General features: G+C 35.9%; 1 protein-coding gene across 2 annotated transcripts in view; it reads right to left on the bottom strand.

Annotated features, from left to right (window-relative positions):
• Window positions 1–1,023: 1,023 nt before the first annotated feature.
• Window positions 1,024–12,295, bottom strand: part of GC (GC vitamin D binding protein) — a 32,332-nt gene continuing 21,060 nt past the window's right edge. The window contains exons 9-13 of one of the 2 annotated variants that reach the window (XM_036414293.2): window positions 11,924–12,053; window positions 11,367–11,464; window positions 9,087–9,219; window positions 1,804–1,858; window positions 1,024–1,183 (exon numbers count right to left, since the gene is read on the bottom strand). In XM_036414293.2, coding sequence (XP_036270186.1) covers window positions 1,823–1,858; window positions 9,087–9,219; window positions 11,367–11,464; window positions 11,924–12,053 — 397 coding nt within the window. In that variant the 3' untranslated portion in view covers window positions 1,024–1,183; window positions 1,804–1,822. Of the gene's footprint in view, window positions 1,184–1,803; window positions 1,859–9,086; window positions 9,220–11,366; window positions 11,469–11,923; window positions 12,054–12,295 lie in introns of both variants that reach the window. The other variant, XM_045571845.1, reaches the window with a different exon arrangement.

Here is a 12,295-nt window from a genome sequence, read left to right as displayed (position 1 = left end):
AAATGTTTGTGGGAGGTAGGACTGTATGTTCTATAGAAGCTGCAAGGGGCAGGCATTTTATTACCGTTCCTGGCAGTTTACGTGTTGAGTGTTTGACCTTGGCTTAATTGATGAAATGCTCCCTACTGAGAGTTAGAATCTTGAGGAGTGATCAGGGAGGACTTTGGTTAATGTTCCTGCAGTTATATTTGCTATAAAATATGTTTCATCTCTCCATGTAACTCTGTATCTCCCATTAGTGAACTTGAATTCCTTGAGGCAATTAATTATAAATATAGGTTTTCATTGACTTGTATTGGTTTAAGAGAGGTATTTATTCTGAAAATAGAATCTTTCCAAGCAAAATATGTTAAGTTAGAATGCCTTCATTTTCTCTGGGCAAAGAAAGCACATAGAATATAATCTATAATATATATATATATATATATATATATATATATATATATATATATGGTTAATTAAATCAAGCTTAAATTAAGATGTCTAGAACTTTGGCTATAATTGCTCTTAGGAGTAATCTTTAGTAATATTAAATGTTTTCAGCCCACAAAGATTTATTTTTTGCAAGGCAGGTACTACCTAACTAATGCCATTCAATTTGCAACTGGGAGCAAGAAGATATCCTCAAAGAGTTTTCTCCTCCTCTTCCTCTTCCTCCTCTTCCTCCTCCTCTTCCTCCTCCTCTTTCTTTTCCTCATTCTCTTCCTCTTCCTTCTCCTCCTTCTCCTGTCCTCCTCCTCCGCTTCCTCCTCCTTTTAGAAGTGTGCCATCTTAGGCTATTTCTGGTTGAAGGCTGGCTAACTTTTCCTTAATACCACCTAAGCCTAAGAAGCAATCAAGAAATGGAGCTTAGTGTGTTGGGAATTGTAAAGTGGATGCTTAAAGTGGTATTATAAAAAGACCCAGCAGAGATCTAGAAAAAAGCAGGGGCTGTGAGGTTGAGGCTGCCTACTGTGGTATTTGGTGAAAATTACAGGAACAGTGTTAGAGGCCTGCATTGTACATCACCCTCAGAAGCATTTGTGGTTTGCATTGTATTTCAATTTATTTTTATAGCAAATCATCATACTTATTATACTGGAGCTGATGAAAATCAGGGAGTACTGAGCTGTCTCCCTGAGAGCCCTGGTTTGGCCTTGGTTAGGCCTCAGATGGCATTTCCAGGAAGATTCCAGCTCTAGGTCTACAAGAATAATGAAAATGCATATTAGAAACACAGAGCTAATGGGCAGCAGTCAAGTTATTTTTCTGTTTGAAGATAAACCTGTCTAACATGACCCATATATCTACCATGGCTCACTAATGAGTCCAGAATAAAAAATGTAGGAAACTCCCAAGACCTGCATACAAAATTATCATGTACACTTCGGGAGAGACCCCAGCAGCAAGCTAACCTACTGGTCTGAGCGTCTGCCTCCTGATGGTCAGTGCACGTCATAGCAATGGGTTGGGCAGCCTTAGCATATCATTAGCATATTATGCTTTGATTGGTTGAATAGATGACCAGGTGACTGGGAAAATGGACACTTAGCATATTAGGCTTTTATTATGTAGGATCTAGTACCAGCCTGGGGACCCAGATTCTAGTCCTAAATCTGCCAGAAGTTGGTTGTGCATACTTCTGTAAACTCCTTAACTTTTCCAGATGCTTAATATTCTCATTGTAAAATGAGTTTGAAGAGAGAACAGTTAGAATGGGAAGAACACTATCAAATTATTTATTCTAAGGTTTTTAAGATACATTTCACAAAGCTGGATGGTGGTTTTTTTTTGTTGTTTTCTGCCTTTATAAACAATACTTACCTAAGATAATATATATGCATCAGTCCTGTAGGGTATCTTTCATTTTAGCATCAATCTAGAATGAAAAAAAAAATGCTATCTAATTATTCATGAAGCATTTTATTTGTAGTCTACTAGATCATGAAAGTAAACACAATTTGAACCTTGATTAAAGAGAGGATTCTTGTTAAAATGCAGTTTCATATTGAACTTTTTATTGGCCATCCTTCACATTTAGTTTTACACTCTCTCTGCCCTTGAAGAATTTATAGTGTCCTAAGAAAAATAAACAAGAGAAAAATTAGTGCTAATTATTGGGTGTGCACAGAATGTTAAGAGGCAACAGAAGAACTTAAGTGCCAGGCAAGGATTCCCAGAGGAAAGATCTAAATTGAATCCTGAGTCTTGATGAAAGACAGCCAGGTGATAGAAGGAAAATAGGGCAATGCAAGATGAGTCTTCATGTGCAAAAGCTGTAAGGTAAAAGAGCAAGTCTAATGTCCTTAGGAAAACTCCAAGTGGTACAAGAGAACCAAAGCAGGAAGAAAAGGAGCAGTGATAAATCAGGCTGGAGAGGAAAACACATGACCAAACTCTCTTGATTTAAAAAACAAACAAACAAACAAAAGAATGGACTTCACTTTAGAAGTGATGTAGAGCAATCAGAGGAATATACTAACCATTTTGTGCTTTACAAAGGTTATTTTGCCTTAGTATAGAGATGGGATTGGTGTGAGGCATGTAGAGAATTGGAGATAAGAGACCAATTGGGAAGAGATAATCCAGGTAAAAGTGTCAATAATGTAGAAAAAGTTGAAGGTGGGACTGAAAGATAGTGAGTTAAAATTGGTAGGATTTGGAATATATTTGGGTTTATATGGAAAAAGGAGAAATGAAGGATCACTATTTCTAATCTTGGATAATGGGTGAATGGTAATGATAGTAATGAATTTAGGCAATACCAGAAGAGGTTTTTAAGGGGAATATTTGGGGTATATTGAGTATGAATTTCTTGTGGAATAATCATTTGAATAAACAGCTTGGTACTGTGGGAAGAAATCCTGAATGGAGCTAGAGATTTGGAGATTAAAGGTGTGTTCATCGATGAGAACACATGGACAAAGTACTTGAGGCAAAGACTAACAGTAATTAGCATAATTATACAAAAGTTCCATTAGAAGGCTAATGGATTTTGATATTCAGGAGGGCTGAAAATCAGCATAATATTCCTCTGCTGTTGGCCAAATGGCTCAAGGCAATCCCCTAACCCAGTGGTCGGCAAACTGTGGCTTGCAAGTCACATGTGGCTCTTTGGCCCATTGAGTGTGGCTCTTCCACAAAATACCACATGCAGGCACGCACATACAGTGCAATTGAAATTTCATGGCCCATGAGCAGAAGTTGGTTTTCGGCTCTCAAAAGAAATTTCAATCATTGTACTATAGCTATTTGGCTCTGTTGACTAATGAGTTTGCCGACCACTGCCCTAACCTGTTAATTCTTATACTGTTTACCAAACTTTACCTTTGATATGCCTGTTTGCACTCCTAAAGGGAAAATGTGTATCTCAAGTGAATAAAAGTAGACAGAAGTCTCTCCATTAGAGAGAAAGGTTTTCCACCTGGCCCTCCATGCCTCCTAAATTCTTAGTTCTTATCTAGTATATCTGTTTGTGCACAGCCCCTTCTCTAGATCCTGAACCCAGCCCCAAATGAATGTGACATTCACATCTGGTGTGAATTGGAGGAGCCTTTCCACTTGAGAGAAAGCTTTTCTGCCTGGCCCCCCAGGCCTTCTAAATTCATATTTCTTGTCTAGTGTATCTGTTTGTATCTGGCCCCTTCTCTAAATCTGGAACCCTAGCCCCAAATGGATGTGACATTCACAGAGAAGAAGATCATGAAAAAAAAATTCTCTGGAAAACATAAATTTAAGGTGTGGGTAGAAGAAGAGGATAATATGACACAAAATGAAAAGCAAAGAATCATAGAAGGATAAAATGTAGAATATGATAATGGAATTCAGTGTTACTACTGACCTGGGTCATTTTTGATATTTTTAACAATAAAAAATAACTTTTCACTTTAATCAATAGTTAATAGTCTTTGGATATCGATATTATGCTGTTGTTATGAGTTACATTAGGGCTGAAATCTGACAATGACATGGAGAGTAACAGACTCATGTGGAATACACTTATGATTTTCCAAACACCTTGAAATCTTGTATATATCATTCAACCAATGTAAAAGGGGAATTAAAATGGTACCTAATATCTAGAATTGTTTTCAATTATTCTATAAACACAAATATATAAGGCTATTAATAGTTTGCCTAACAAGGCTATTAATGTTCTTATCAAATAGTATTGACTGAATAAATGCTAGCTATGACTTTGAGTATCACAAAATTTAGTAATATACTGAGAGCGAGGAATCTTAGTAGATATGCCATCTTTTCCTGAAACATGAGCGAGGAAGAAAGAGGGAGAAGTGGAAGGGCATGAAGCGGAAAAGATCGTCAGTCTCCTCTTTGCCCAGTGGCCACTTGGCTATTTGCATTTGTCTCTATGTTTTCAAGACTTTAATGATCACCTCCAGCATGTAATGTGGCTTTCTGAATACTTTGGGAAATCATAGTTGATTCCCACTAGCACTCCTTTGGAACATTTTAGTGGAAACATAGTAATGAGCTCTCAGAATCGTCATAAGGATGCCCTGCCTGTATGATAGTAAAGAGAGAAAAAATAATTTCAAGTCTAATTTTGCAGCAGAAGGTTTTTCTGCAATCGGTGAACCTCACTGGCAACATAGAGTGCCATAGTGAAGGCAAATGAAAATTGCACTGGTTGTTCTATTTCCTGTTCATTTCAATATCAAGGTGAGGGTAAGGCTAGATTATTATAGAAGAAGCACAAGTGTTGTTCGGATGCTCCTTTTGCACTCTTCAGGTGACTGTGACAAGTATATTTAGAATGGCAAATAGGTATGTATCCCTGAATATGTCCTGGAGTGAATGGGCTTTACTTTTAAGGGGGGAAAAAATTAGTCAAGCAAATATAGGACAAGGACATTTAATAATAAATTATAATTCAGATGTTATAGGGTAAGTGAGACAAATATACATACTAGCATTGAGAATTCTAAAGTGAATGCTGTTTTACCAGATTTCTCCAGAACATGAAGTCAGAAACCAGTGGTGATCTTGCTTGTCTAGCTATGAGATCAATGGAGAAAGACTATCCAAAAGGTTAATGGAAACAGCAGAGGGCCAACCTCTGAGAGCTCTAAGGAATCAAATGTGCCCAAGTGTCTCCCTAGCTCTATTCATCTCACCCTTCTTTAGCAGTTACTGAAAGATTGGCTACTCAGCAGTACCAATGCTATAAATGTACTGGCTCATCAAGCAAGAAAATAGAAAGTTAAACACTTGCCTTCTCATCATTGTAGTTGAAAATAGTTTTTAAATGACTATATATTACAATGAAAAATACACTGAAAAGCAACTCAACGAAATGAAAAGCAATAGACTTGAGGGAAGGAAGCATGAATTTTGTGCATAAAGCTGTTTGTCTTGGATGATGTCATAAAAGAAAACTGTATTTATTAGAGATCACAGGGACTGAGGAAGAGTTATAAAAGTGATATATTTGACAGAATGTAAAAAAATATTTAGATATGTAGACTTTGCCTCTTTTTTCCAAATAACCCAATTAGATCCTCAGAGCAAATTCTGCTGGTAAGATGATTTTATTTTACTCATTTAATCAGGAATTCTGACTTTATAAATACTTACAAATAAGATTAGCAATTAGATTTGGGACTAGAGAGTAAATGTAGAAATTAGAAGAGAAATCAGAATCTCTAAGAGTATAAAACAATGAACAAGATGATGTAGCTCAATTTGTCAAACGGATTAAGATTTTGTTACACATTTTAAGACTTTATTAGACACTATCAGTGAAAAACAAATAAAACCTCACTAAATTACTAAGAGAACTGGTATGCATAGTTCAAGCCTTTATCTTATTATTTTTTAATCTTTATTGTTGAAAATATTAAAAATTTCCCCTCATCCCCGCATTGACTCCTTCTAGCCTGCCTACCGCAGGCCTTTACCACACTCTTCTGTGTCCATGGGTTATGCATATATGCATACAAGTAGTTGGCTGATCTCTTCCCACTCACCCTCTCCACCTTCCAGACTTTATATTGCCCATTTAAAAAAAAGTCACTTCAAATATTTAAAACTGCTATTAAGAACAATAGACTTTTTCTGGTTGATAGAGAAAGCCAGACTAGATGTAGCAAAAATTATGGCTTAATTAGCAGAATAATATTCTCATAACAGAAGCCACCTGGCAGTGAAATAGGCTACCTCAAGGAGAAAATTGAGTGCAGGCATTTAAATGGAAGTTGAATGATCTTCAGAAGGAAGTGCTGAGTGAAAAATTATAGATGCTCTTACAGTCTTCTTCCCACGTTTAAATTTATATGATTTTTAAAATTGAGTTCTTGGGTATTTTTAAGTGTGCTCTAATACAACAATAAATAAGAAAAACAGAATTAAAAATAATAGAACAATAAAATGAAACCAGGCTTCATTGCTTTCATGTTTTAATAAATGAATAGAAATTTTATATGGCTTCTGGGGGAGGGGCATTCTTTAACTTATAGTTAAAGCTTCTAATTGGAATTAATTAGACTAAGGGGTATTTGCTTTTACATTGTAGGTAAATTATGTACAAAAAATGAGTAAAAAATGCATCATAAATGATATTTCTCAAACACATGACAAATAATAATAAAACCCACTCAAAATATCTCAGACACCACCAGAGGGGGGAGGGATGAAACTTAATATCATGAACTTCAGAAAGAAGTAGGCATGCACTGGCCAGTATGGCTTAATGGATAGGGTGTTGGCCTGTGGACTGAAGGGTCCCAAGTTTGAATCTGGTCAAGGGCACATTACTGGATTGCAGGCTCAATCCCCAGGGGGCTTACAAGAGGTAGCCAATCAATAACTCTGCCTCATCATTGATATTTCTATCTCTCTCTTCCTTTCCCTTCCTCTCTGAAATATATATAGAAGTAGGCAAGAAGGAAAATATTTTGATATGGCATCTGGCATTGAACTGATCTTAACCTTCGATCTATATTCCAGAAATGGAATGGGTGAGACAACAGAATCCTTAGAATTGTCACTATGTCTCCAAGTTAGCAGTATAGTGAATGAAAGTGCTGTCCTTATCTTTCAACTCTTCTAGTAATCTAATTGACTGCTGGATTGTTACAGGTAAAATGGGTGATGAGAATAAATGGGCTGGATGCATATGAAAAAGGCTAACAGACATCTCCCCATGAAATAGGATAGAACCTGAGTTGGTAGAGAAAATCCTAGTGTAAGATATGTAACAAAATGTTAGAGAAAGCAGACATCGGGTCTACCAACAATGGATCACATAGCCTGACCTGGGCTCTCCTCTGTCCTCCACTCCTTTAGTCTACATAAAGATTGGACACCAAGTACCAACCTCACGTTAGTTTTATAGGAGGAACCTATTGATAATATGCTCGGGTTTGATGAAAGAAATTCAGTAATTCACCTATCAGAAAATGCCTCACAAGATTAAAAAAAAAAGATCTGGCAATTATGCAATGTATATGTAGGGAGGAAGAGAATATAGAGAAGGAGTGAGGGAGGGGGGGAGACAGGAATGAGAGGGATCTGGGGGCTAGAGGTAGGGGAATCATGTTTAAAGAAAGATGAACCCAAGAACTACAAATTAGGAGTGGAGAGGGAAACTAGAAAGTATGAGTTCAAATTTCTTTGTCTTTCAGAGTTAGAAACCAATTGGTAGTGTCTAAAAGAAAAACTTGTAATAAAAAATGACTCCAGCATTTTAATATTAGTATGTTTTTTAATTTTATTTAATGGTAAAGAAATATTTGTGAAACCTTTAGTAATTAAATTAAATTAAATTACAGGGTAAACGAAGCCAAATATATAAGTGATAGATGATGTTACTTTGGGTGGTTGGGGACATTATGAAATAAACAGAACATGTATCATAGTAATATACATGTGAAATTTGTATCATCTTATTAACCAATGTCACCCAATACATTTAATTAAAAGTTAAATAATTATTTTAATAATTAAGATATAAGTTATGGTATGATCCAGTTTTCCTAAAAACATCTATTTTTTCTTTTAAAATTTCTCATTTATTGCATTTAAAATTTCTTATCTTTATTGTTAAAGTTTTACAGATATCTCCTTTTTTCTCCCCATTGACCCTCTCCACCCCACGGCCATCCCTTCAGGCCTTCACCACACTATTGTCTGCATCCATGGGTTATGCATATATGCATTTAAGTTCTTTCTTTAATCTCTTCCTGGGCCCTCTACCCCCTTCCCTCTGAGATTTATCAATCTGTCCCCTGCTTCTATGTCTCTGGATCTATTTTGTTCATCAGTTTATTTTGATTATTATATTTTACATATGAGTGAGATCATGTGATACTTGTCTTTCTCTGGCTTATTTTGGTTAGCATAATACTCTCCAGGTCCATCCATGCTATCTCAAAGGGTAAGAGAGTCTTCTTTTTTACTGCTGTATAGTATTCCATTGTGTACCACATCTTTTTTATCCACTCATCTGTTAGACAGTTGGGCTGTTTCCAGATCTTAGCTATTATAAATAGTGCTGTGATGAACATAGGGGTCTGTATATTTTTTCTTATTGGTATTTTGAGATTCTTAGAATATATTCTTAGAAGTGTGATCCTTGGGTAATGTGGCAGTTCTGTGTCTTTTTTTTTTTTTTAACCTAGTAATCAATCTACCTATTGCTACCTATATACATATGCATACATACATATATACATTTATACATATATACATACCATATATGAAATAAAATTTTCACAACATATAATATTTGACCATGCTCTATTAGATGGATTAATATTCCTACTGTCTTCTTTTTTCTCTTTCATTTAAAAAAGCTGTTAAGAGGTTACAATCTATAATTTGAAAAACATCACACTTTGCTATCTGTATTTGTACTTTTTTTCTTTAAAAGTGTAAAATTTCCCAAGTTTTGCAACTCCCTCAATTTGCTTTTAAATTAACATAGTATGAAAACAGTCATTTTTCTTTTATTGTAAATACAACAAAGTTATCACAGCACTGGGAAAAGCTATAATGGCATTTCAATAACAAAAAGAAATGAGTAAATATGAATGCATGAGTCTTTAAAAACTGTGCTGGGATAATGGATTATCAAATCTTCTTACCTCAGAGTCACAGTAGAGGGGAGGGGAGTTCATGGAACAGCACTTGGAGGCAAAATCTGAGTGCTTCTCAACCAGTTCTTCCAGTTCTGTGACTGGGGCATCTGGCAGTTTCGCTCTCAGTCGCTCTGTCAGTCTGAAAGACCATTTTTTGGTAAGGTTTAATAGATGTAATCTATAAAGGTTTCTAATGCAAAAGATAGCCATTTAAGTTCTGGTACAATAAAAAATGAAAATATACATACTTGCTCCTCTCAAGAAAATTATCTATCTTTAATGACTCAATTTGAGATGAGAAAGTAAAATCTGTGTCTCTTTTAAGATCATGAAAGTAAACATACAAATTGCTGCTAACTTAAATTCCAGCTTTTCCTCTTTCATTCATTCAATTACATCATCATGGACAACTTCCTTGTTTTCCTTGACCTTTCATCTTCTCTCCACTTCTAGGTTTCAAGCTCCTTCAAGGACATTTCCCTTACAGAAATTCATGCCACTGTAATGCTTTTTCTCTTCTCTCCTATTTTGAACAATTTCCCCCTCAGTTTACCTCATTAACCATGCAGGGAAACAAGGTCAGGGATCTTTGAATCTTGTTTTTAGTTCTGCTATTGACCAGCTCTCCATCTTACTGCCAAGGTGGTACTAGAATTTGAATTCATTTGATTCTTTCCCAGTTTGAACTGTCTACGACCTTGGTAACTCTATCCTCATAGTGGACACTCCGCCTAGTTTTATGACTTTCTCCAGGAATATTTTCCAGCCCAGTAGTAGGCAGTGGGAGGTGGAAGAGACCCACATTTATCTTGAGTTGGAGTTGGGGTTGGCAAAGAGGATGCTGGGAAGGGATAAGAGGGTCAGGGGACTAGTTTGCTCCTGAAAGCATTATTGAAATGAGTTGGTTCCAGTTGGAAGGAAAGGCAAGTGAGGCCAGAAGGAAATCAGAGAATGAGGGGAAGAAGTAGCGGGGGGAGGGATTTCAAATACTTAGTTGGAATAGCCCCAATCTTCTCTAATTTCACAACCTTAAATTCAATTCTAGGACATGTTTCTATGGGATTGAGATTATATAAATTATCACTCAGTTGCCCCGGGGCAAACCTGATGTTCAAAACTATTGGGAAAGACTTAAACTTGCATTATCTGTTTAACATTATTCTATGCCACCTTCATGTTATTCTATTATATAATTTTCTGGTAACATATTAAACAATTCTGAGCCTAAGGCTTTCACTGTTTTTCATTTTCTATTACAGCTTTGCTAAGGTTGATTTCAGGGAGTTCATTGAAAGAGGTGTCCACCTTTGGGGATTCTTTAGGAAGGTCATTTTGCAGAGGTTTATTTGTGCTTACTGGAGGCCTGTGTTGTGTATGGTGCTGTGAAATAGATCCAAGGTATTTATTTAATGAAACTGAGAATGACAGTGTCTTCTCAACAGAGACATTTTCCAGGAACCCGGTAAAACTGCTTTCATTATTATGGCTCCTTATTTTACTGTTAAAAACCTACTTGTAAAGAAATGCCTTCTCCTCTTAATGGAGAAAAATGACTATTGTACATTACGAATGATTGATTAACATGTGTACTTACAATTTATAGAGACTACATACTGGTGATGGGTGATACTATACTTAATTGAAAGTTTGGGTCCTCTTGTCAGACAAAATAACTATAAGTTATATAACCTTTTCCAGCAGTTTTAAAAATATATATATTTTATTGATTTTTTAACAGAGAGGAAGAGAGAGGTATAGAGAGTTAGAAACACCAATCAGCTGCCTCCTACACACCCCCCACTGGGGATGTGCCCTCAACCAAGGCACATGCCCTTGACTAGAATCGAACCTGGGACCTTTCAGTCCATAGGCCAACACTCTATCCCAACAGTTTTGAACATCAGGTTTGCCCCCAGGGCAATTGAGCCAAACTGGTTTTGGCTCCAGCAGTTTTATAGTTTCTTATATGTAGCAAAATTTACAGATTGTTTTAGGGCAACAATGTTAATAAACTAATTGTTTTTCTTAATCAAGTCATTACAGATTTTGTAATTTATTCGTTTGGCTGTGTTCTAAACTGATATATGTAACTTTCTTCCTCCTCCCCTGAAAATAGCTGTTTCTTGCACAGATAATCGATTCTAACTACTTTTAAAAACTATTTTAATTGAACCTCCTCTTTTTATTGCTCACTTAGCACATCTTAAGTCTTCAACTGTGCTTTCAAACTACAATACCAGGCTAAACTGATGAATTTGGGGGACACAAGTAGAATTCATTCCTTACTTTTTCTTGTACTCAGTAAATAGGTTTCTTGAGTAATCTGCACATATTTCTTGTCCCTTGTCAATGAAAGAAGATAGCTCCTTCTTCAGTTGTGGAACCTGTACAAAAATAATAATTATACAAAAAATGTTTATCTTAACCCTGTTCCAGGAGGCGCTAAATTAGAATTCCATGAAACATGTCGGTAAGAGTGCTTAATCTACACCAGACATTGGCAAACATGTTCTGTATGAGGCTCAGTAGTAAAAATTTTAGGCTTTGTAGGCCGTATATATTTCTGTTGTAACAACTCAACTCTGCTGTTATGGCACAAAACATTCATAAACAATGCATAAACAGTGAGCATGGTTTATGCATGAACATTGGAATTTGAATTCCATATAATTTTAATGTCATAAAATGCTAATCTTTTTTTAAACTCCCCATTAAAAATGTAAGACCATTTTAGCTCATAGGCCATACAAAAAAATGGGCACCAGTCTAACTGTGGCCCATAAGCTCCAGTTTGCCAATGCTTAATCTTGACAGGATGGTTGAAGAAATCTAGCAAACTGCACCTTGGCATTGAAACAGACAGTGGGATCTTTAGAGTCACAGCATTCTTCCAGGCTCTTGAAGGTTGGCTCAAGAACTTTACTGAGAAACACTTCTGGAACATCAGTTCTTCTGGACAGTTCAAATGTATACCTGGCATGAGGGAGAAAGAAGATGCACTTTAACATGCATGGGTATACTTGTGAATATGTATCATGTTTTGAAATTTGGCATCAATAACAAAGGCAGAGCACCTAGTTCTGAATCTTTAATTAAAAATAAAAAATTTCGCTAAAATTCAAATCGAGTTTAAGATTAAAAACAATATTCTCATCGAAATACAAGTTATTAATAGTTGCTTTAAAGTTATTGTAACTAATACTGAACTAAAGCTC

The sequence above is a fragment of the Pipistrellus kuhlii genome, unplaced genomic scaffold (genome assembly GCF_014108245.1).
Source record: "Pipistrellus kuhlii isolate mPipKuh1 unplaced genomic scaffold, mPipKuh1.p scaffold_m20_p_1, whole genome shotgun sequence".
NCBI classification, from domain to species: domain Eukaryota; kingdom Metazoa; phylum Chordata; class Mammalia; order Chiroptera; family Vespertilionidae; genus Pipistrellus; species Pipistrellus kuhlii.
Note: the sequence above shows the minus strand (reverse complement) of the source record. Positions and strands in the feature narration are given on the sequence as shown.